This window comes from Nicotiana attenuata, chromosome 7 (genome assembly GCF_001879085.1).
Source record: "Nicotiana attenuata strain UT chromosome 7, NIATTr2, whole genome shotgun sequence".
In the NCBI taxonomy this organism is placed as follows: Eukaryota; Viridiplantae; Streptophyta; class Magnoliopsida; order Solanales; family Solanaceae; genus Nicotiana; species Nicotiana attenuata.
In genome coordinates, this window is record NC_031995.1 from 85,672,813 (window position 1) to 85,699,288 (window position 26,476).

The 26,476-nt window shown below is 36.0% G+C and overlaps 2 protein-coding genes across 2 annotated transcripts; both read right to left on the bottom strand.

The window, feature by feature from the left end:
• Positions 8,441-10,008, bottom strand: LOC109229407 (pathogenesis-related genes transcriptional activator PTI6-like). Its single transcript, XM_019394830.1, has one exon. It carries the CDS (start codon positions 9,482-9,484, stop codon positions 8,732-8,734), a length of 753 nt encoding a protein of 250 aa, XP_019250375.1. The 5' UTR covers positions 9,485-10,008; the 3' UTR covers positions 8,441-8,731.
• On the bottom strand, positions 13,464-18,941 carry LOC109229408 (ubiquitin-conjugating enzyme E2-17 kDa-like; the record flags this gene model as incomplete). The annotated part of the gene is given in 4 exon segments (XM_019394832.1): positions 13,464-13,909; positions 14,230-14,334; positions 15,171-15,298; positions 18,837-18,941. Coding segments are annotated over 4 exon segments (447 nt in total). The 3' UTR covers positions 13,464-13,765.

Consider the following 26,476-nt stretch of genomic DNA (forward strand, 5'->3'; position numbering starts at 1 on the left):
AACTCTACAGGTTTGATAAGTGAGATTAATTTATAAATCTCGCCACTACCTAGCTGAGGTTAGTCATGATACTTACTGAGTATACGGGTCAATTGTACCCATACTACACTATGCACTTAATTGTATAGATCCAAGAGTCGGACCTAGTTGGGTGTTGAGAATTGAGCTGTCGTTGCGGTTGAGACCCGAGGTAGATCTGATTCCTGATCATACTCCCTGACGTCTCCTTCTATATTTCATTATTGTTATTGTTTCAGACAGTATATTGTATTAGCAGACTTGTCTTCGTACATTAGAGCTCAAGACTCAGTGTTTTCAGTTTTTGGGAATTTGTTGTACTGATTTACTATTTTTCTATGATTGTTCGACTTTCAGACTCATTTATTTTGTATCTATTATTATTTTTCGCAATATTTTATGATTAGCTCACCTAGCAAGTGGGGTTAGGCGTCATCACGGTTGGTGGTGATTTTGGGTTGTGACAGAACTAACAAATGCAATTACGAATTTTTAGTGGAATAATTCATAATTTTATTATGGTAGAAGTTAATTTTGAATTTTTAAAATTAAATTTTTTAATAAGAAGCCTTGTCACCTTGATAACGAGTAAAGTAAATTTGATTAAGGCTTAAATATTCTTTTTCTATATAGAATATTGTCTTTTTCAAAGATAATTATCGATATCAAGATTGTCGAGCATATCAAAAAATTTGTTTGAACGTGTGCGGTGCTAACAATTTAGCAACTATCTTTGTAACCCCAAAATGTTTCTATTTATGTTCCTACCTATTATCTTGATATATCAAGAATTATGTATAGTCTAATGGCACACTATGAAATATTTATTCATGGGTGGGGCAAACTTCATAATTCTTCTCGTACGTATTCGGAATATCTAAATTTTAGTTTAAAAAACAAATTTAATCTACTAAGCTTCAAGTTCTAATTAATTAAACTAACTTACAGTAAATAAAAATGATAGATCAAATTGAAATAGAAAAGGAACTTATGCACCAGGATGGCTCCAGAGAGCAAAGAGGAAGTGAATAAAACAGTACCCAAAAAAATAAACATGATCAAGTTCAGTGGACCAGTAGAGTGTGTATATATTTTATATCATCATTATTAACCTAGCGTTCAATAACAGATAATATTTCAATATAAATTTCATATGATCTTTTGAAAAAGTGATAACTCGTTATATCAATTTCATATTAAAACAATTGGGCTGCCTCCTTTTCAGCTTTATAGCTCATATTTTAATTTACAATTGAGTAGCCAAAAAATTATAGGCCCATATCTGAAAAAGGAGCGTTAATTCCGTTTTTTTTGGGAGTAAAAAGCAGGATTTTCTGCATTTTCTCAGATTCTTTCCAATCTTCTTCCCCAAATACTTCAAAAACGAGATCTTCCCCTGAATGCAGCTCCAAAAACCCTAGAATTTCTTCTTCATCTCGAATTAACAACAAATCAAACACGAAAAGTAAAATTTATTTGCTGCAAATCAGCGCAATTTTAGTTTTTGCTTCAATTTTGATTTCCATTTTTTGTTCGATGGAGATTTTTCCAGTTTACGTTCTTCATAGTGGTGAATGGGAAGAAAACAAGTTTATCAATTTCGTCAGCGGTTGTGTAATAATCGAGTCGACATTCACCTACAACAATTTAGTTGCATCTATTTCGGAACAGATTAGGATCGATAGTGAGTTAAACATAATAGAGATTAACTTTCTCCCATATGTTGGTTTGCCACCGATCCTGATTTACAACGATACAGGTGTGAAGGTGTATATCGAATTAAAGAAGAAAAAATTAAATTTCACTGAATATCCTTTGTTTGTGACAGTGAAAGAGATATATGAAAATCGTTTGGTTCCTACAAGTTCTAGTTGTGTAGTTGCTACAAGTTCCAGCTGTTTGGTTGGTACAAGTTCAGATTCTAGAGATGTATCAACAATTGATAGCACTGAGATTATTTATATCAAATTTATTGAAAACACGAAATTTAGTGAAAACACGGGTATAATAGATGATATATTGAACGAATTTGTTGAGGAAGATCAAGTTTATAAGGATAAAGAGACAGTTGTCAGTGTGATGAAGAACTTGGCTACGTGAAAGGTTCCAATTCAAGGTGAAGAGATCAAGCGCAACAAGGTATGTAAATAATTGTATATTCTGTTATATATATGTATAAATATGTATAAAGTAGTATATATTTGTATCTAGGTATTAAAATTAGTATATATGTAGTTATGTTTTTGTATACAAGTGTATTTAGAAGTTGAATGATCTTTAATCCTAGGTATCACCTTATGTGTATGGATGAAAATTGTGCTTAGAGTTTCAAATCTTCTGTCGTTTTCAAGGCAAACATATTCAAAGTGAGAAGTTACAATAATAATCACACATGCGGCTATGGTGAAAGATACCTAACACAACGTCAAGCTACTTCGGGTGTAATTGCTAGTATAGTCAAGGACAAGTATGTTAATCCAAAAAAAGTTTACACCGCAAATGATATAATAGAGGACATACAAAAGCAACACGGAATTGAGGTGAGCTACATGAAAGCATGGAGAGCTAAAGAGATAGCAATGGCAATGATAAGAGGGATCCTAGTGATTCATATAAGGAGTTGCCGAAGTATTTTTGTATGTTAGAGCAAACAAATCCAGGAACGGTTACAAAGTTGCACAAATCAGAAGATGGATGCTTTCTTTATGCATATGTTTTGCTATATGCATCTATCAAGGGCTGGGAGCATTGCAGACCGATAATGGTTGTTGATGGAAGTTTCCTTAAAGCAGCATATAAGGGTACCATATTGACTGCTTGCACACAGGATGGAGCTGGTGAGTTGACTGCATTACCTTGTTTCTGCAGTTTGTATAATGTTGTAGTTTCATGTATAAAAGTGTATAGGATTTCACAGCTACTGTTTTTATAAAATTTGCAGTTGGTATAAAATTGTATAATTGTGTATAACTGTGTATAATATTTGTATAATTGTCTGAATCCTAATATCTATTTTGTATAAACAGGAAAAATCCTTCCACTTGCATATGCAATTGTAGATTCAGAGAATAACAAATCTTGGGAGTGGTTCTTTGTCCAGATAAAGGGTACNAACCATAGTATATACAAAAAAGTACTGATAAACTACAGAAAAGCTAAAAGGTCCAGTACCTTTCCAACAGCACTCCTCAACTTCTCAACTTCAGCATTCAACAGATCAATGCGCACCAAAGGATCATAACTCGGGTTAGGCTGTTGATCCATATTCTGAGGAAAAGGTCGTTTAGACTGCTGCTCCGTATTCTGAGGATAAGGTCGTTTAGATTGTTGCTCCATATTCTGAGGACAAGGTGGAGATGCAGCGACAGAATCATCAGTGTGAAAGGCAGGCACCACAGGCACATCCCCTGATGCAACATCATCGGCATTAACTTCAAAAAGCGTGTCGATGTTCAGAGTTGACAACTCTTCACGAGTAGCGGAAATGTTCCTATAGTTTAACTACAAGAAAAAAAAACTGGATTACAATGGTAGAAAAAGGAAATTGTAACATATTCATAAATATACATACAGAAAAACTGAAATCATATATGAAGAAGTATTATGGTACAAAATGTTTACCTTGTCGATACTACACATGATCACCCCGCCAGTCAAATCCGCATATGTTGGAGTTTCAGTCACTTTCCAATTAAGAATGCGTGGCACATTTGTTCCAACGCGAATAGCTAGATGCTTGTCAACAATAGAGCAACACTCAAAAAACCATACTTGTAATGCAAGTGGCAAACCTCCAAGCCTATACATTGTCAAATAGTCACATTGTCTGTCCCTCATTGTCCTTAAAATATCTTCAAATGACTTTTTTCCCCAAGCATACATCTGATATTGACCACTTTCAATGATATCAAAATCATCTTTGTTGATACCATGATTATTGGCATCTGAGAATATGAAATGATGGACAAACACCATCAAGGCCATCTTGAACGCATCTTCGTCCGACTTCCAGTCCTTTTTCTTGAAGCGATCAAGAAGCTGCCCCCTAGTTATAGCCTTTTTTCCATCTCCTGGAAAATACTCTTTTAGCAACCTATTAACATCTGGTTTGTCATAGAAAGTGGCATCGTCGTCTACACACCTCAAACCAGTGATAACAGCAAACTCTCCAATGCCAAAACGCAACAAACAATCATTAATTTGCACCCACAATTCCCTTTCACGTCCTGGGACGACTTCCCTCAATAATATACAATGAATAAGTTGATTTTGAATTTTAAATTGAGGGAGGTCCAAGAAGTACCCAAAACAACTAGCACGGAACATCTGAAGCTGTGTGTCAGTCAAATATTGCTTCAAAATGCTCACAATCTCAGTCTCGGTGTGGGAGCTAATTCTGTTGTGGAAATAATCAACTGGTTGTATATAGAAGTCTCCAACCTTGCATAAGAAAAAATAACAAGAAATAGATCAGGAACAAAAACTATACTAAAACATTTTATAAAAATATATAAATAAGTATAGCAGAACTTGTATAAAGATGTATAAACAACTGTATAACTTTGTATAAAATTGTATAAGCATGTATAAATTACTAGCAACAAAGGGAATACCTTCAACTGAGCTTTTCTCTCATTCAATTTGGAGCTAATAGCAAACCTTTGTTCTTTCGATAAGGAATCAAGGCCACTATCACCATCATCCTTGATCTTTCTCCTTTTCGGTTTAACATTGAGGCCTACATCATCTTCGTTAACCAAATCAACTTTCAACTTTTCTTTTAATTTTTGAGGTCTCCCACATTTCTTACTCCGTATTCTAACAATGTTAGCCGGAGTAGGAGTATTACTTGTTTGCGACCAAGTCACTCGAGTGCTCCCTTGTTGCAACTTTTTTGGAGGAGGAGGAGACTCAAAATCATCATCATCGGGATCCCGGACATGCGTTTTCGCTTCAGAAGAAGGTGGTGAGGGCAAGTCACTCGATGATTTAACTAGAGTGGGAGTATTTCTCGTTTGAGAACGAGTCATCCGACTGCTCTCTTGTTGCGAATTTTTAGGAGGAGCAGGAGACTCAAAATCATCACAATGTGGCGCCTGGACATTTACATTAGATTCAGAATCAGGACTTGAGGGCAACTCCCTCAATCTTTTCGCATAATCAAACTTAACGCCTTTTCCAGCAATCTTCATTTTGCTTTTAGAAGCAGCTACTTTTGAGCGCATTTTCTACAATAAACCAAACAACCAAAGCTTTAACAAAATTGAAGACAACTGAAGGAAAACACAAAATTAAACTGTAACAAAACTCAAAAATCAACCAAAACTAAAGGCCATGAACACAAAGCATAGGCCGATTTTCCCAAATTGTAACAAAAATCAAAAAATAAAAAATTCTACCCTAAAAGGTCGAAATAACAGAGCATGCAAACTAAAACATCAACTTTAATCCTAGAACAAAGATAGATGGAACACAAAATCAAACGAAAAACACAGCAACATTGTAAGAAACTAGGCATAATCAGAAAAAGCAAAAAAATTAAAAATAAAACAAAATTCAAAATCAAAATTGTGGTAAAAGCATAGAATGAAACGGAAATTACCTGAAATCTATATATTATTAAAAGGAGAGGAAAAGGCCCTCTCCTTAAGCCAAGTGGCAGCCTAAAAAATGCCACATGGCATAATTGGTTACTAATTAGTTATTTAGTTTATAATTAGTTATTGGTTACTTATTTTTAAATTTAAATACATATATAAAATCTATATCTATATATTATTAAAAGGAAAGGAAAAAGCTCTCTCCTTAAGCCAAGTGGTAGCCTAAAATATTGCCACATGGCATAATTGGTTACTAATTAGTTATTTAATTTATAATTAGTTATTGGTTACTTATTATTGACTTTAAATAGATATCAAAAAATAAAATAATAAAATACAATAAAAAAACTACCATATATATTAATTGGTTACTTTATTTGGATTAATAAATATAGATATCTTATAATTAAATATAATTAAAAAATAAAAATTAAATATATAAAAAATAACTACCCATTCAAATTGGGTGGGAGTATTTTTCAAGTTTGAGTTTTTAAATTATTTTAATTATATATTATTAAAAGGAGAGGAAAAAGCCCTCTCCTTAAGCCAAGTGGCAGCCTAAAAAATGCCACATGGCATAATTGGTTACTAATTAGTTATTTAGTTTATAATTAGTTATTGGTTACTTATTTTTGAATTTAAATACATATAAAAAATGAAAATAATAAAATACAATTAAAAACTACCATATATATTAATTGGTTACTTTATTTGGATTAATAAATATAGATATCTTATAATTAAATATGATTAAAAAAACAAAAATTAAATATATAAAAAGTAACTACCCATTCGAATTGCGTGGGAGTAGTTTCAAGTTTGGGTTTTCAAATTATTTTAAAATAAAAAACGAAATTAAAAAATAATGAATTATCAATTCAAATTGGGGAGTACTTTCAAATTGGAGTTTTAAAATTATTTTAAAATAAAAAAACAAAAAATCTATTTATATAAATATAATATAATATAATATAATATATATAATAGGAGAGTCAAAGAAATCTATATCTATATATATACAATAGGAGAGGCAAAGAAATGTCATAATGACAAGTGTCATAATTTCTATTAACAATATAATTATACTAAATATTGGATAATATAATAAATAAAAATATATAACGAAAAAATTATTTGATGACTATATAAGTCCCTTTAATTTAATGGAGATTTTATTTATTAATATTTGGACAATATCTATTCTATTTATATAGAATAGGATAATCAAATAATTGTGATAATTTCAAATGTAACATCGAAAAATTAACAAAGTGACAAATATTTTTTTAATATTGACCGCGCATCGCGCGGGTACGACTACTAGTTAATGCCTAATACCTATGGTTCTTTCCTTTGAAACTCTCTTGTTTCTTGATCATTATGACTACTCTCTTTCATGGTTGGTGCGTTAGTGTTATATTGCTGGTGTACGAGGACCACACCACCAAATTAAAGGCCTCTGTTCACCTTCTTATCTTCAAAATTCGTACACTTTCTAATAAATTTCCGGACTCCAGTCCGTACGGCAGAGATGATTAGAATGATTTTGAGTTTTATCTACTACTAATATAAAGGGAAGAGGAAAAATAAAGAAAGAGGTANAATTATTTTAAAATAAAAGAACAAAAAATCTATTTATATATATAATATAATATAATATAATATAATATAATATAATATAATATAATATAATATAATATAATATATGTATAATATATAATATATATAATAGGAGAATCAAAGAAATCTATATCTATATATATATAATAGGAGAGGCAAAGAAATGTTATAATGACAAGTGTCATAATTTCTATTAACAGTATAATTATACTAAATATTGGATAATATAATAAACAAAAATATATAACGAAAAAATTATTTGATGACTATATAAGTCCCTTTAATTTAATGGAAATTTTATTTATTAAATTTAGACAATATATATTCTATTTATATAGAAACGGATAATCAAATAATTGTGATAATTTCAAATGTAACATCGAAAAATTAACAAAGTGACAAATATTTTTTTAATATTGACCGCGCATCGCGCGGGTACGACTACTAGTTAAGATTAAAAGCTCGAAAAATTAGTTGAACCCAACAATGGAGGTCGGTTATCGTCTGAGAAAAGCCTGAGAAAGAGAGTCTGAGAAAAACGTGAGGAAGAGAGAGAAAGAGAAACAAGGAAATTGAAATTTAAAATATTAAAACGGTTATTTTGAGTTGTGGGCTACCGGGTGTAAAGTAAATTTCATAAAATATACAACATGGGCTAATACAGGTGAAGGCTTAAAATATGGGCTATTTTCGAGTGGGTTGTCTGGTCCAAATGGTATATGGTGTAATTTTGTCAATTAAATTAGAGAAATATACTACTATAATTTTTAGCCCCTGTCTCGTAACCTAAAAAAATTTGTACTATAACGTGTACAGTATTAATTAATTTAAATAAAACAGAAATACTGTGGAGCCCATGCAAAATACTAGACAAGGAGTATGCCACATGGCGGGGGCGTGGGGTAAGAACCCGAATGAATGCAATTAAGAAGTCTCCCGTGCTCGTCATTTTCAAAACTCGTGTTGGCTTTAGAAACTAACAACTTACCCAATCATTTTGGCGTTTTAGCCAGCTAGTCACCCACTATAGCCAAGTGTCTTCATGAAAACCACATAAATTCCAAATAATAATTACAAAATATATGCTACTTGCAAAAAAATACCACTCAGTATTATGCACTTTCTTCCATTGGACATCCATATTATATTATAATATCATAAGATAATAAATATCACTCTCACTTTTCAACGCTTAAGCGTGATAACCAAGAAATATCACTCTCGAACACTCTTCTTATACCAAATACTACAGACCCCACTTTCCACTCTTGTCATAATTAATAATTTATCTTAATAATTTAAACAAGTCGTTTTACAATTTCCTATATGTATATAATTGACCATAAAAAGAAATTGAAATATCTCTCACAAAAATCGCCGTATGATTTCCGACGTATACTACTACTGTACTGCTATGCACACCGTATATTGCCGCCAAAAATAATCCACGTCACCGCGACATTTTTCAATGACGAAATTGCCCCTCACGATTATGTGACTTCGACGGCAAAATCGTCGAAGTCAAACTCGCTGAATTCCTCGGCGAAATATTTCTCCGACATTCCAAATCCCGTTAGACCAAAAGGGGAGTCAATTTCGAAACCGAAAGCGTCCACTTCGCTAAACCCTAGGCTGCCATCGAACGGTCCAAAATCATCAGAACGGAGAACGGACGTCGGCGATAAAGCCACATCCTTTGAAGAAACTTCAGTCTTCGCTGGGCTGACGATGATGGACTCCGCCTCCGACGTTTCAATCGCCGGCGAGACTAATGCAAAGTTGGTAACGGCATCGGGACCTTTAAGCATAACGGCAGCTCTGTCGTACACGGTGGCTGCTTCCTCCGGCGTGTCGTAAGTTCCTAACCAGACACGTTTCCCACGTGTAGGGTCACGAATCTCGGCGGCCCAGCGACCCCATGGTCTTTGACGGACGCCTCTGTATTTTTTCCGGCAGCCGACGTCACTATCCGATGAAGGCAAACACCGTTTCCTGCTACTTTGTTGAGGTTGAGACTCTTGCTTTGGTGACTCCGGTAGCAGTGTAAAGTTGATTTTAGTCACATATCTCTTCACTCTTCGTACCATGAATTGATCGTCTTCGTCGTCGGATGAATCCGTTGCATCGCCGTCGGTAAGTATGATTCGAACAACTTTTTGTGGATTCTTCATGTTCAGCTCATGAACTTGCTTGTTTGTAGTGACCAAGTGTTCAGAGAATTTTACTGGTGGCTGTAAAATCATATTGTTGTTAAAAAAAAGAGATCAATTGTTGGTTTTAACAGAACTGGAGGAGAAGTGGAGGTGAGCAGTAGAGGGGGATGAATTTATGGAAAGAGATGATGAGAGACAGAGGGGGAACAAATGGACATAAGTACCAACCGGGGGGGGGGGGGGGGAAGGACTTTAATTTAAAGGAGTAAATATAGTTAGAGAAACAAGAGTAAAAGCACAAGGACTGAGTGGGGGTACTAAGGACTGACACTGTACTATTATGATGGAGGGTTCGTTGGAGAAAAAAAAGAAAAGAAAAGAAAAGTTGATAGTAGGAAAAAGCTAAGAGCTTTACTTTGCAGGTTTTGGCGGGAACAAACCACTAACACGATCCTAAAACTCTGAACCTACAATGGATCGGAGTTGCAGGACATTTACACAGAAAAAGGGTGAGAGAAGAGTTAAAGGTCTAAAGAGAAAAGACTAGTGCTTCTTCTCAACTCAAATATATAATGCACGCCTGTTTCTACTTTTTGCAAATTGGTGCCCCAGATTGGATCGAATCGGTTTTGATATTTTTTTTTTCTTTAGGCATATTTAAAATAAGAGCCATATTCAAGATTTAAATTTGATGGTCTCAATCCTTATATTATTATTGAACTGTCATATTTTTATTATGAGTCAAATATTTAATATTTAGATTATAAATATCGGAAATGTTTAAGTTTTTACTAAATCCATTATAGGTTTAAAAATATAGGTCCAAAATTTAATATTTTTAATGATATAATACTGGGAGATAGAGAATGGTGAGTGAGTGTAGTAGTACAAGGAACTGTAGAGAGTGGACTACTTGGGCGCATATGTCATTTCCTGGGCTATGAATCTTCTCTGTTACAGCTGGCACTTGTTGACATGTCAAACGTTTTTGACTCCCGCTCACTCACCCTTTCTTTTCATTTGGAAAATCCTGGTCGCCCATTTTGCTTTTTACCAAACTTCCAACCATTTTCCTTTAATTACGTCCAAAAAGAACTCCCAAACGAACTTCCACCCTCCCTCCCTTCTGCCTTTCTTCTCTTTACTTTATTAATATTTGCGAGACCGTGAACAGATTTTCAACGACAAACAAAAGTAGAACAAGGACTAAGAAAAAGACATAACTCGATACTTATAGAAATCTTTGAGCAATAATACGAGGAGATTACTGTGAACTTGTCACACAGAATTCAAATTGAAATCCACCGCAAAATTCCCCAAAGACCCGACCGATTTAGACTGTATTATAGATGGAGGACAGACTTTAGAGATATAGTTAAAACAAAGCCGATTCCTAAGCGAATGCATTTCCCATGTAAAAATTGGGCGCCCCCTTCTAACCTGTAACCGCTTTGTCTTTCTATTTGCACCCGTATCCACTTTTTAAAAAACTTCAACTTCCCTTTCTCCTCCCCTTCTCCTCCTCTTCTTCTTCTTCTTCTTCTTCTTCTTCAATACCACAGTTCTTGCTCTTCACTGTAGTTAGTGTTTGAGATAAGCCTTTACAAATAGAATATGAGATTGGAACTTGTTAGTTTCATGCTTTGCGGTAACTGAATAAGATAGATTTTCTGGATTTAGCTTTGCACGATATGTAATCGTCAGATTTTCATTGACCATTCTAACAAATTTTAACGGAAAATAATTTGTAGCTACTTAAACATGATATTTCAAGACTATCCGCCAAAAATTGCTAGATATTTCCATGTAATTCCTTTGATGAATGTACAAGAAACAGTACAAGAAACAAAGACAAAAACTTCAGCTCTAGAGCTGAAGTTACCTAGTTACAACATAGAAACTTCAGCTCTAGAGCTGAAGTTTTTATTTTATAACTGGCAAACTTCAGCTGTAGAGCTGAAGTTTTCCGGTTACAAAGACAAAGCTGAAGTTTTCCAGTACAAAGAAAAACTTCAGCTCTTTATAACTGGAAAACTTAAGCTCTAGAGCTTAAGTTTTTATTTTATAACTGGAAAACTTAAGCTGGAAAACTGCTTAAGCTTTTATTTTATAACTGGAAAACTTAAGCTCTAGAGCTTAAGTTTTCGGTTACAAAGACAAAAACTTCAGCTGAAGTTTTCCAGTACAAAAGAAAAACTTCGGCCCCGTGGACTGAAGTTATGTGAAAAAGCGGGTACGCTTGTAATTTTTTTTGCAAAACGGACACAAGTTAAAATGTGGCACGAAAAACGGGTATAAATGCAAATGCCCCATTTCCCATTACTCTTTGCAAAAATTGACTAGTCACTTACTCGAAACAAGACTTTTCTAAATTCTAAGGAGAAAAAGCCATTCTCTTCGCGGGAAGTAATTTCTCTGCATGTTATGCATACAATATTACCAAAAATGTACCCCAAAAAAATACAATATTACCAGAAACATGTCTTCAAACCTTTATACCGTTCTAATCCCATTGGGTTAAATCACTGAAGTTTAATACACTAAGTTTAGCCTTTTTTTGTCCTTTTCGTGTTCTCTCCCTCTATCTCTCTCCATTTACAAATCTTTGTCAATTCGTTTTTTTTTTTTTTTGTTGGGGGGGGGGGGGGGAGGGGAGGGGTAATTGAATAGGAGAATATACTAGTAGTTGCAAATGACGACGAGGGAATAGAAAGGGGCTACGATCATGGCATCAAAAAGGCCACTCAACACGTTGAAAAGTAAATAGGGAGTAGGTTGTTGGCTTGAAGAGAAAGCAAAGTGATGAAGAGACCCCAATACAAGGCACGTGCATCATAATTTGCAATAGAGGAGGCTAATTCTAAACCTGTTTGCTTGTAAACCAAGCGACAAACACACACAGCTTTCAACCCTACAACTACTCTTTTAACTACACAAAAGTCTATTATTAGAACGACTACTAGAAATGGCTGTGCCCATCCATAACCTAGTCATAAATATACCTACTCTCGTAATATTAATCTAGAGAGCCACGTACTAAGGATCTAAGCCTATTCAATCACTCAATTCCCATTAATAAATTTCGGCTGCAAAATGATTTCACCTTTCAACTCCAACACCTGGCACTGGGTTGCTCAATCTAGTAAACTCTAACCCAAACGGCAGGCAGGGGCCCGTTATCGATTATGACTCATTTCTTCGCTTACCCTTCGCACATGGCATTGACACTCTCTTTGGGCATGCCAAATTTCTTCGAAGCAATATTAAAGTTGTCACTGTGCAACCAGTAAAAACAAACTTCTATTACCAAGGTAAAGTTACACACACAATGGACCTAGTGTTGGCCAACCATTCCCCAAATCCACGTACTGTTGGAGCTTAGTACACCAAATTGTGCTTTATTGGCAAATTGCATGCTAACAAAAACGCATACAAACTGACCATCAAATTTGGCTCAATTCTTTAGTTAACTGCGCCTAAAAGGAACAGTAACTCTTTCAATCTCTTCATTCCAAGGTTTGAAAGGGGAAGTGTTGGTAAATTAATATTTGTTGGTAAGGCAAAGGGTTATTTGCCATGAGAAAACCTCAGATTCTTAAAGAATTCAGCAATGTTTCCCATTGGCTTCATCGTGATACACACCCATCGCATATGAACCTATAAACAGGGAATGTGTGTTAAAGTAAATCAGATGCTCAGTTTTGATGAATCATTCGTCATCTAATCCATACTGGTAATTGGCCAGTTCGCAAAGCCACTGTGAAGGGCACTTGTAAGACTAAGGACCCAGATGATTGACAAAAGTATTGGCACCCGACAGTAAAAAGCATAGTCAAGCCTTAGAAAAAGCATTTTCCCTACTTTGCAAGGAAGCATTCACTTACCATCCTAGGTATCAGTCATATTAGCACTAAAATTCCAACATCAAACCAAGCTGATCAGCCATCTTGTCATCTCACGTAAAGACTTGTCCAAGCTTGAGCATTACAAAATCCAACTTCAATTATCATTCCAAAGACATGAAACATACTAGCCACGCAAGTTGCCATCTCAAGCCGTCAGGTCAATATCGGTATCAATAATAATTGTCATTCCAAAGATGGCTCCAACTAGTCATGCAAATTGGGAAAATTAGGGAAAGAAGCATGTCAGACAGGCAACCAAAGTACAAGTTACATTACGTTTTCCCCCTTGCTAACATTCATCAAATAGATATTCACAAATTTGAAAGATCTCAGTCTCTTGACAACCACACAACGGGAGAAAGAAGTAAATTCTAAGTTCCTTACCCACATTTTATTCTTTCACCCAAGCACAATTAAGACGGTGCAGCTACAAAAGTCTCTGACATGGCCAGTGACACTTTTGCTATTATCCCATAGCATATTTCTGTGTCCAGCTACGAGCAGTGGCCTCATATTTGGACCTGTCAGTCTTGTACATATGAGCAATTTCTGGTACAAGAGGATCGTCTGGATTTGGGTCTGTCAATAGAGAGCAGATGGACAACAGGACCTGAAAACATACCAACAGCCTATTCAGATATCCAAACGCTAATAGCCATTTAAAAGCAAAGAATATAAACTCAGGGGTAAAGCAAAGAAGTTAATTTACTTATAAAGACAAATGAGCCAAGAGTCAACAGGGGTATAAAACTTACATGGCAGATCATTTGGAGAAATCTTCACCAAAATAATAATATGCACCAACATGTTAAACTTAAGCTGTGAACTACAATCTCTTTCAAGTGTGGCTTTGAAGTTTGATCCATTTCAGTAAGCAATTAAAAAACATTAAACATTGAATTGAAGGTGAAAGAAAGACCAAGGTCCAACCTTAGATATGGTCAATGCTGGACTCCACTGCTCTTTAAGAATATCCAGACAAATGCTTCCATTGCTATTGATGTTAGGGTGGAAAACCTTAGTTCGAAATGCAACCTGAGCCAATGAAAAGCTTATCAGATCATCACCACAAAGTGATCTTATCAAAAAGATTTGGAGTTAGCAAAAAAGGAAATTATACTGCGCAGCATTTCATATAAGTATTTCTCGAAACTAGAGAACCAACATAAGCAACCTTATCTAACAACAAACTAATGTCAGCCCTCCATAGATCCGCCCTCTCCCTCTGATCATCATAAGGCTAAAGAAACCAAAACTGAGACAACTTATGCCCATGTTAGTCAAACTAACAATTTTCTTTTTAAAGGCATCCAAATGAATGAATGGACTCCAGTACCCAAAGACAAAGAGAACCTAGAGAAGGCAAACATTTTCAGAGCTTTTTCCCAAGACTCTGACCTATATCATCTTCCAAGCAGTAGGGAGAATCAGAAGGAGGTATATGATATAATTTAGCCCGAGGAAAATGAAGCCAGCTGCAATGGAGTATGGATTATGTTCCATTAGGTTTACGCCTGAGCTCATGCTTATAGAATGTAAAACCAAGAAGTGAAGAGCATGTCCTACACTACGAAACGTTAGCACTTCTTACAGCAAGGTATATGCATTGAAAATTTTATGGCACTTAAATTTTTAAGATAAAGAAGGTTAGACACAGTTAAAAGTGTTAACCATATATGGGCACTGACATCTTTTGCTATGTCTAGACTTACAAATCTTTCCTGCTCGTTTAACAGAAAAAAATCAAAAATAAATTCATTTCCAATTGATCAAATGCGTTCAAAATGATTATTCTCCAGTTCGTCAAAGTCAATATTGGCATAAAAAATTAACACAAGCAAAACAAGAGATATTCTGAAGCATAGACATACCTTAGGTGGCTTGAACGGATAATCAGGAGGAAAATGAATAGAAACCAAGAATACACCCCCTGCATAAGGGCTATCTGTAGGCCCCATGATTGTTGCTTGCCAATGGAACATGTCCTCAGCCACAGGACCTGTTTAGATGAAGTAGTAAACAAATTAATATCATTGTAAAATATTAATACCACTCAGATGTAGCAGAACATTCAGATGAGGAATTGTTTATTGAAATAAATATGACCCAACAAGTAATCGGATTTCAACAATTAATATCATCATCAGGATGTTGCTTCTAGATGGCTGCAGAAAACAATAAATTCTAAGACAGCTGGAGAGATGCCATCATAAATGAAATATTCTACAAAGGCTACAGTCAATGATAGTATACCTCCTAGGTCATGTTTTATATTGGGAATAAATGAGTCACTTTTAAGTTTTAACTTTTAACAAATGCAAGTGAACTGCACTTGGGCATTAAGTCCTGTTTAATCAATACCAGAACTCCTTACTTCTAAAATAAAACTAAGAGAATATGGAAAAAGAAAAGCTACAATAACAATGATGGAACATAAATTTTGATGTTTGATTCTTAACTTGTTATGGGGTCCAGACGCACTTTTATCTTGCCATACATAATCTTTTATATTATTCTTTCCCGTGTGTAGTGGTCGAAAATACACGTCCTACCCATAGGCTCACATGACTGATCCATTGAACAAGCGTTCATACTACTAAGGCTCAGGTACCCACATTTAGCTTCTTGCCCGAGCAACTCCACGGTTGAACAATCTCTCCCGAAACGCTTACAGTGTTGTGCCCAAGAATTTGAACAGTTTCGTCGTCAAGTTACGGGCCACGACCTCCACATGTTGGATCCATGACTTGCCCGTGATTCTGCCTTTGACCAAGTCTAAAGGAATAAAGTTGAAAGTCCAATAGACTCCTTAACCACCATCGAGATGTTTGGGCCACGATCTCACCAAAATTGCGTCTCTATCATTAGAGGTCCCCACGAAACCTTGATTATAACCCAATAACACATGCATTATAGCGATCCTCATACATGATGAAATCTAATTATCATGTGTTTCTGCATGCATGAGGTTCAGAACCTTCTCTATAAGGAACCGACATGCCTGTATTCAGGCCTGCCAACATACCATGTTCTCTACAGACCAGACGATTGTCTCTTGCAACGGATCATATGAGTGTATCCTATAATGAGTCTTACGATCATCTCCAGCAACGAGCCATGCGATAGCTCCTGTAATAGGCCATACGAACCATATGGGCAAACTTATCTTACTTAGGACCAAGTTAAGGAGGAATAAGTGACTGATCATTAAATGATGAACCACTCTCTCATCCTTCGAAATAAGGCTGAACAACCACTCCATAAAGAAAGGAGTCACTTCCTTACATTAAGGGGATTAGGCTCCAAGTTTACACCCACCAAGGTAGCAGGTAGCTGTACTCTTCCATTATAAATAAGAGCTCTTTAAATATCTGACAGTCATGCAATAACAGAGGACATCACCTCTCATATACAGTCAAGCCTCTCTATAACAACATCGTTTGTTCCGATATTTTCTGGCTATTATAGTGAAGTGCTGGAGGGAGAAGGTCTGTCCGTTGCCTGCATTAGGGCAATTAAGGACATGTATGATGGAGCTAAGACTCGGGTTAGAACAGTAGGAGGCGTCTCGCGCATTTTCCGGTTGTTATGGGGTTACACTAAGGATCTGCGCTCAGCCCGTTCTTATTTGCCCTGGCGATGGACGCACTAACACACCATATTCAAGGGGAGATGCCATGGTATGTGTTATTCACTGACTACATATTCTGATTGATGAGACGCGAGGCGGTGTTAACGAGAGGCTGGAGGTTTGGAGACAGGCCCTTGAGTCTAAGGGTTTCAAGCTGAGCAGGACTAAAGACTGAATATCTCGAGTGCAAGTTCAACGTCGAGCCGAGGGAAGCAAGCATGGACGTGAGGCTTGAATCACAGGTCATCCCCGGGAGAGGCAGTTTTAAGTATCTTGGTTCAGTTATCCAGGGGATGGGGAGATCGACGAGGATGTCACACACCGTATAGGGGTGGGTGGATGAAGTAGAGGTTAGCATCTGTAGTCCTATGTAACAAGAAAGTGCCACCGATACTCAAAGGTAGGTTTTATAGAGCGGTGGTTAGATCGGCCATGTTGTATGGGGCTGAGTGTTGACCAGTTAAGAACTCACATATCCAAAAGATGAGAGTAGTAGAAATGAGAATATTGAGGTAGATGTGCGGGCACACTAGGATGGATAAGATTACGAGTGAGGATATTTGTGAGAAGGTTGGCATGGCTCTCATTGATGGCAAAATGCGGGAAGCGAGGCTCAGATAGTTCGGGCACGTATGCAGGAAAAGCCCAGATGCCCCGGTAAGGAGGTGTGAGCGATTGTCTTTGGAAGGCATGAGAAAAGGTAGAGGGCAGCCTAGGAAGTATTGGGGAGAGGTGATCAGGCAGGACATGGCGTGGCTTCAGATTTTCGAGGACGTGGCTCTTGATAGGAAGCTGTGGAGGTCGAGTAATAAGATTGTAGGTTAAGAGGTATTTGAGCCTATTTCTACTTCGTACCAATGTGAGGCTAGTCTGCTAGGATTTTTGTCTTAGACTGCTAGTGGCTAATATTGTGTTCTCACTACTCTTCCGTTTTTCATAGTGCCGGGTCTATTTAATGTTATTGCTTTTGCTTTTCATCTATTTTTTGATTTTTATGATGCTGTTATTATTCCTATGGTTTCTGTTGATGGTACTGATATATTGTCTCTTTTCGCTTTATTGAGTCGAGGGTCTTTCGGAAATAGCTTCTCTACTCCCTCGGGGTAGGTATAAGGTCTGCGTACAAACTACCCTCCCCAGACCCCACTAGTGGGAATTTACTGGGTCATTGTTGTTGTTGTTGTTATATAGTGAAGTGTTGTTATAGAAGACATATATTATAACATAACATAAGAATTGATTCTGAGAAAAACTTAGCTTTTATAGTGAATGACTGTTATATAGAGATACTGTTATAGAGAGGTCTGAGTGTACTTGAAAATATTACTCTTTCTACACATAAAATTTAGAACAAGCAGCTATGACCGTGAAAGTTAAAGCCCCAACTCCCCATCGACAAGGGGAGAGGACAGATCTCAAGATTTCTTCTACGCTAATCTTTACATATTACACTGGTTATATCACAAGAACACGATATTAATAAGATTCTACACCTCTCCGTTTTTACGCTATATTTCTGTCTCTTTATATTTATCACATTTACTTTAATATTTTTATTCGCTTTTAGCAGTTGTGTTGGTGTCCCTTCCCATTCCCTGTTACACAGTAGAGAATTTACCCCTTACATCATTGCAAGAAGATTTCTTCTTAAGGGTGGATAGCCCCACATTAGACAAAAGAGCAATTTGATCAAGTCCACATAGAGTTGTAGTAAACTACAAATGAAACAACCAACTACATCGATAAATTTATACAAGCATTCGTTGCAATTTTGCTATTAAAAAAGTAAATAAACTAATTTTTTTCAAGAAACCACTTAGATTTAACTGGACTTTTATGTGGCTAGAAGTTCTAAAATTAATGAGATGCTAAACACAATAGTGTAAGAAAAGCAGAGCGAACATACCAGCGCTGCATGATGTGGGAGGGTCCTTCTGCAGATCCTTCAGCTCCTTCAATATGCGCTTTGACGCCATAAGTTACTTCCTTACCTTCAAACCCAAGCTCAAATCTGATAAACATGTTAAAATCTCATATGAAATACCAAAGATCCTGAAATTCCACAAAAGAAAAATGAATGGCCTAGATGAAAGACCTTTGAAAAGCAAAAAGTAGCTATCAACGATATTACTGGAGCAAAAGTAAGCAAAAAATTCACAGAAATCGCCAGATCTAATCGAATATTCATACAACAACGAAAAAACAGTAGATCTTGTTATGTTCGTAGTATAGAATGATGCAAAACAAAATGACGGAGGCTAGGGTTTGAAGTACCTGAAGGTGGAAGAGTGGTAGAGGGGATTAATTGAGTTTGCAGAAAGACGGAGATTGCAGTGCTGAAGCCTAGATTTGATGCTGAGCCAATCCTATCCTATGGAAGGAAAAAGGATTTTGCCCAAGGGGAAAAAGAGATATTAGTCACCCCCACCACCCCACCCCCAAGAGCTTATTTGAATTGGTTGTTATTTCTATATTATTACTTTAAATAAATACAATATTTATTTTAATTGTTACTTAAATTATTTTATACTTCCTCCGTTACTTTTATTTGGTATGTATACTAAAAATAAATTTTTATTTTTACTTGTCACTTTACACATATCAAGAGAAAATAATTTTTTTCCTGTTATAACCACAGTATTTATTACTCATTTCAAATCATTTTGTCAAATCCAATAAAATATGCATCGGTTAATATGGGTATCATGGTAAATTTTGCACTTCATTTATTGTTTCTTAAGGGGCGTGAAAAGTCAAAACGTGCCAAGTAAAAGTGCACGGGGAGTATCATATTATGAAATTGTCGTTACTAATGATGACTCATTTGGTGTGATCTCATTGTTACCTTATTTTTTTCTTCTCATTTTGTCCTTAATTATTATTTAATAATTATATTTTACTCTATATCCTATCATTTTTATAATGCCTCTACCTCATCTCGTATATTTTTATATAACATTGTACGCTTATCCTTTGAATTATTGGTGTGCATCATTATGAAAAGATGGAAAACAATACGTTCTATTCAAATGTTATAATTAACGAAACAATACAATACAAGACAAGAAAATATGATATGATACGATAAATTATGAAATGATACATAACAACCATCCAAACAAGCTGTAAACCTAAATAATATAGTGATTCAAACATAACATGAATTGTTTGATTTTACCCAACACCGACATACAACCCACACTATGTCTACGGAGCCTCTAATAATTACAAAGAGTACAATAGTAGTTCCAGCAACAAGGCTCCGGTTATACCTCAAAACGTGATAATATAATGAACAAAAGATGTTTAACCCCGGAATGAAGCGGGGCTCACCAAGTCTGCTGGGAGGAAGGTGTACTGCTATCACTGATCAATGCCGCCTGTTATGGAACCACTTGCATCCGTTAAAGATGTAGCGCCCCCGACAAAAGGGACATTAGTACTGTCGAATAGTACTAGTATGTATAACTAAAAATATCTCAATAGAATGAATAATAATACAAGGGGGAAACAATTATGAAATCAATAGAAGCCTCAAACAATACCAGAACATCAAGTTAAGAACCACACAAGTTTTCAAGTAAATTTCCATATTTTTAGGTTGGGAGATCTTTAGTACCGATATACCATTATTCACAATACCATCGTACTTTTACACGAAGTCCGACCACGACCCGGTCGGCTGGGCCGTCTCATTTGAGACATCATCCACAATCACAGTTTCAATCATAATTTCCAGCACAATCACCACCATGTGTGCGGCATGGCCTCCGATCACAGCCCGATCGGATAGGCCGTCTCACCCGAGACATTACCCTTTTCCATCAATCATCTCACTTCATACTTCTTTCACATCTTTTCAATTCATTGGCACTAGTGGCCACAATTATAATATCATTCTTGGCACTTGGCCGTATTTTATTTTTCGTGCCCCCCTTTTCACTTTCACACATTATCATCATTATCAACAACAAGACTTTTCAATTCAAGACTTTAGCTACACATGTGAGCAATTAAGAGTCTTAGACATATAGAGATATTCACATAATTTGGCATGATAACCTTCATTCAAATTTGACTTAAAGTCGTAACATGTATAACACACAACCCATACTTTGAACGTATTCTAAATTGATAACATAGCATGATAAAAGCATTTGGAAGACATATTGATCATGTATCTTTCACACAAGTTTATTCGGAATAGCCAATTTCATAATGATCAACTCGGGTCTTACATAACTTACATGAACACTGTGGAATTCAATTCTAAGAAAAAGGGTTTAGCCAACATACCTCAATCGAGTTTCCTTAAACTCTAAAATGTTCTGGAATTCTTAGCAACTTCAATCTATTTTAGAAATATAACAAGTTGAACCAAAATTAGGAAGATGATCATGGTTCTAGCTCATTTGAGCATTTTATCAACACTAGGTGTGCATTAAGGTTTCAAGTCCCTTTATGGAGGATTCCATCGTCCTATAACTCATTCTTTACCATTTTTTTAGATCACAATCTTCCTACGCCCTTTGATGGCACATGCATACAAAATAAACAACTCTCATACCCATGAATTGTCTTACTATTGACCCATTTTTAGTTAATTTTCGAAATTAAGGGCTAGGGTGTAGAATCTTACCTCTAGGATGAAGACTTAGTGAGTTTTTCTTGTTAATTCAAAGATTTGAGCAAGAATTGAAGGATAATTTGTCGAAGATCACTCTCCCACTCTAAGGCACTCTCTTACTCCAAAAGTATCAGATTTTTCTTCAAAAATGGTCCATTACATCTATTTTAATGAAGTAGGGTCGGGTTATAAAAACCAAAAAATGAAGCTCCGAAACAGGATCTGCGGTCGCATATAATGCTTCTGCGGTCCGCAAAATGGGCTGCGAAATGGCCCTCAGGAATTGGGCAGGTCTGCCCCACTCTGCGACCATTATGCGGTCTGCAGACTTGTTCTGCGGCCGCATAATGCGCCGCAGAACCTCCCACTGAAAAATTGCCATGCTGAAACTGCGATGGATGTGCGGCCAGCGAAATCGTTATGCCGTCACATAATGGACCGCAAATTGGTCTTGTAATTTTTCTCAAGTTTCTGTTTCAATCTGCGGCCCGCAGAGTGGACCACAGAAAATGTCTTTTTCTGCCAACATTTTCCTTAACTCCTCAGCACACTGTTCAACCCAAAAAGTCTGTACCGCTGTGAGAACGTGATTTTTGCCATGCTTAAATTACTCCTATAAATTCATTAGAATTAGGATTTTTCTTTTAGGGAATTAATTGCATGATTTTCTGGTAAGTGTTGCATTTTATCTGTGCATTTTAATTCATATGAAAAATACAAAAAATACATTTGCATTTAGGACTTAATTTCATATTTTAGTATTAATTAGGGGTTAATTTGTTTTAGAACAAAATATGAAGAAAATAACAAAAACGGCCCGTTTTGCATCTTTAGTTTAAATATGTCTTAGTTTGCATTTTAATTAGATATTACTGTATAGGGAATCAGGAAATCTAATTTTTAGCGTTAATTTGTTTTTGTTTAGCATTTTAGTAAAATCATAAAAAAAAAATATAAATAAAACAAGGAAAAGAAAAAAAAACAAAATGGAAAAGGGGAAAATAAAAAAAAACAAGAGAAAACAATTGGGCTCATTTTAACCGGATTTCCCAGCCCAATTCACATTACCCACCCGTTACAGGCCCAAGCTAACCCCCCACCCGGTCCACTCTCTCAAACGCCCAGACGACGTCGTTTATAGTCAGTCAATCCAAGCCGTCCATTATTGTCAATCCAACGGCTTCTGATGGATCTTAATATTACATAAAAGTGTCCGAAAATTCCCCAAACCCTAAAAACATTCTTCATCTTCCTCGTATCTCCTCTCTGTATTTCGCCGGAGCAGCCGCCGCCGGCGAATGCCATCACCACCAATCCGCCCCAAATTAACACCCCTTGTTCCCCTTCTCATCCTCTTTTCAAATCCGTCAATGGCTTCCCTCGAATCTTGTCCTAAGGCCTCGAATATTCGTTTGAAATATCTCCGGCCATGACGCCACTTCCTCCAAATGACACCAAAATTACACCACAATACCTCCTCGTCATCCTCGTCACAAATCCGCCCTTCACTTCCCCCAAATCCCTATCAAATTTGTCAAATAACCCAAACCCTAGGCGGCGCCGCCTTCCAAACTTTCCCAAAATTACACCCCATACTCCTCTCATCCTCCTCTTCACGAGCCCCAATTGGATTCCTTCAAATATCGCTGGAATTGCCCGAATTTTAGATCACAAAGCAGCAGAACCCTAGAACTTCATAGGTGAGTTTTCTTTGTTTTTTTTGGTATTTAAATTAGTTTTTCCTCCACGACCGTCATTTCTTCATGATTAATTAATTTAGGTTTTGTTCTTTTCGTGTTGTTTGACAATCCGTCTAGAATCAGTAATTGAATTCGTTTTCTTCTGTTCTTATTTGTTCATTTTCATGTTTGTTTGAGTTCTAATTCACTGATAATCAATAGCATGAATTTATTCTTTTGATTTTGTCATTAGTTTAGATGAGGTTCTTGTTCAGTGTTCTAGGTTCATTTTAAGTTTGTTCTGACTGTTCTTAAGATCCTTCTTCATTTGATTAATTTTTCTCCATGTTAGTTGATGCTTTGATTTTGTGCTTGGTTTGGGTAGTTCATGACTGTTAATGATAATTTGACATTAGTTTCAATTTCATTTGAATTGCTGTTTGGTTTAGTGAATAAATTCAGTTTGGGTTAACAGCTTAGTTAGAATTAATTGCCATGCTTTGATTAGTTAGCTTGAGTGTTTAGTTTAATTTTAGGATTGGTTTAGACTTAGTTGAATTTTTCAGCTCCTGTTAAACACTTAACCATAGTTATTTGACTAAGGTAAGAAGGATGGGGGTTAGTTTGACTAGACTTAGTAATTTCAGATTAGTGCAAGGGTAATATAGGGAATTCAATAGATAGGGACCCTGCAAATAACTGATTTGGAAACCCCTAGAACATTCTAGATGGGGTTCCAATTAGAGTTTTAATAACTTAATGCAGTGACTTGAGCAACAAGTCAACAAATAAGGGACTAATTAAGTGAAATCTGAAAAATAAAAGAGGGACTAAAAAGAAAGCTGAGAATCTGAGGGTTGCCCTCATTTTGCCTATAAAAAGGCATGTCAATGCCTTAGAGAACAAGTTTTAGGGCCCTAAAAAAAATTTCCCTCCGAAAATAGTCTCTCAATTTCCAGATCTGAATCCTGAAATTCAAAACTCAAAAGCCAAAAAAATCAATCAGAAAAGCTCCAAAAACACAAAAAACAGTACTATTCCATTAGACACTTCAGGCTAATTTCAACTTTCAGTTAGTAATTCTCATTCTTCTATCTCAATACTTGGTTGTTGGAACTTCGGATGTTCACTAGTTGGTTTTCAAGTGATTCTGGGTTTATTCAGGCTGATTTTGAGTCAATTTGATAAGTCATACTTGGTTTTTAAACACTCCTGGATTTCTAAATATATGCCTGGGTTGTTTGATCCTTCGCTGTTTGTTATTCAACACCGTTGAGTATCATTTAACACTGTTGCTGCTCGATTATTGCCTTGGCTGACTCCTTCTTCTCTGTTTCCATTCTGTTCTCAGGTACACTTCTTCGAAATGCCTTGATGTAGCTCATTGACGTTGAAAAATGAAAGATGTGCACAGATTTATGTTCGTTTGTAGGTTGTCGTTGTTTAATTTGATAGATTGTAGTTAAGTAGTTGATGTTAATCATTTGTTTTCCTGTTATATGAATAATAAACATACACATGGACTCTTATGGACTTTTGATCTAGTTTAATTTACTCCCATAAGTACGAGAGCTCTGCAATTAGTAGTTTCTGATTTGGTTTAATTTGTGTTAGTCTAGTATAATGTTGTAGGTTATTTTTTCAGTAATGATAAGAACTAGCTTAAGTTTCAGCTTGCTAATGTCAACAGCCCAGTTCTTAAATCAGGAATCATTTGAGCATTAGTAAAATAATGTTAGTCTAAGTTAGTTTTAGAATAGCTGGCTCGTTCTGAGTTTTGGTCGTTGATTTGCTCATGCATAAGGTTCTATGAGATCACACAACTAAGGGGTATTACTGCTGTCAAAATCGAGTTTCTACCTCCTATTTGGCCGTCAACTTTAATAAGGTTTGAGAGTTCATTAGTAAAAATAGGTGAGATAAATGAATAAATGCAGAAAGTGAATTTTATAATCTGAGATTAAAGTACAACATAATTGCAAAACCAGGAAGTTGGTACTGGATCGATTGGGCTGTTTGAAGTTACATTTAAGCGTGATTTCACGCTTCTACCCAGGCTTGACCCTTGAGCCGTGTTCCCAAGTTGTTGAACATGTCACTTGGGCCTGAAATAATCAACCTTAGGATTGGGCTTTATTTTAAACACGATGTGTTAGAAGTTTGCAGTTCCTTTTTTTTTAAGTTTAAATACAAACTTGGGCCTTTGGGTTAGGTAGCGGGTCCAAATTAAAAGGCTTGCCCTTTTGTTTGAATCCGGACTTGAACTCAAGGCCCGAAATTCATAATATTAATCAATTAGGACTTTTTCTTTATTACTAAAGATAAAAAACATAGAAAATCATAGCCATTTTAGGATTGCCCTTTAAATAAAAAGTGGGACGAGCCTCGCCAAATAAAACGCATAAATTGTGGGGCTCTCATTAAATGCTGTATTAAAAATATTTTAGAAATTCGGGATATACCATTTAGCGAATTTTCATGGCTTCCCGCAAAGTTAATACTGCTTAAATACGGGTGCACATTTATGTGACCCAAATCCAAATCCCAAAACGTTGAATAAGAGGTGTTGAGGATCCGGGTGCATTCATGTGACGCGATCCAAAAACACGCTCTTAAACGGAGTTCACTTTTATAAAAAAAAAACTAATTAAAAGCGGTTAAACAAATTTTTAAAATCGCACCATAGGATGACATGTATTAAAATCAGACTTTAGCCAAATATAGCAGTTACCGTGCTAGAACCACGGAACTCGGGAGTGCCTAACCCCTTCTCCCGGGTTAACAGAATTCCTTACTCGGATTTCTGGTTCGCGACTGTTAAACAGAGTCAAACCCTTTCCTCGATTCGGGATTCAAACCGGTGACTTGGGACACCATAAATCTCCCAAGTGGAGACTCTGAACTTCTTAATAAACGAATCCCGTTTCGATTGTCCTTTAATTGGAAAAACTCCTTTTATTATACCCTTTACAGGGTGTAGTAGTAAGAAAAAGGAGGTGTGACAGCTCTGGCGACTCTGCTGGGGACAAGAACCCAGAATTTCGGTTCAGGGTTCAAGAATTCGAGCTCAGTTAAATTGTTATATTTGGCTTTATCTGATTTTCTATATGTTCCATGCTATGTGCTAAATGTGTTACCGCTTTGATATTTGTTGAATTGTATATAAACTGTCGCGAATCCCTTCCTCTTTCTGAGTCTTCTACATCATGGAGAAGGGTGCACTTCGTGTAGCTTCTCTTC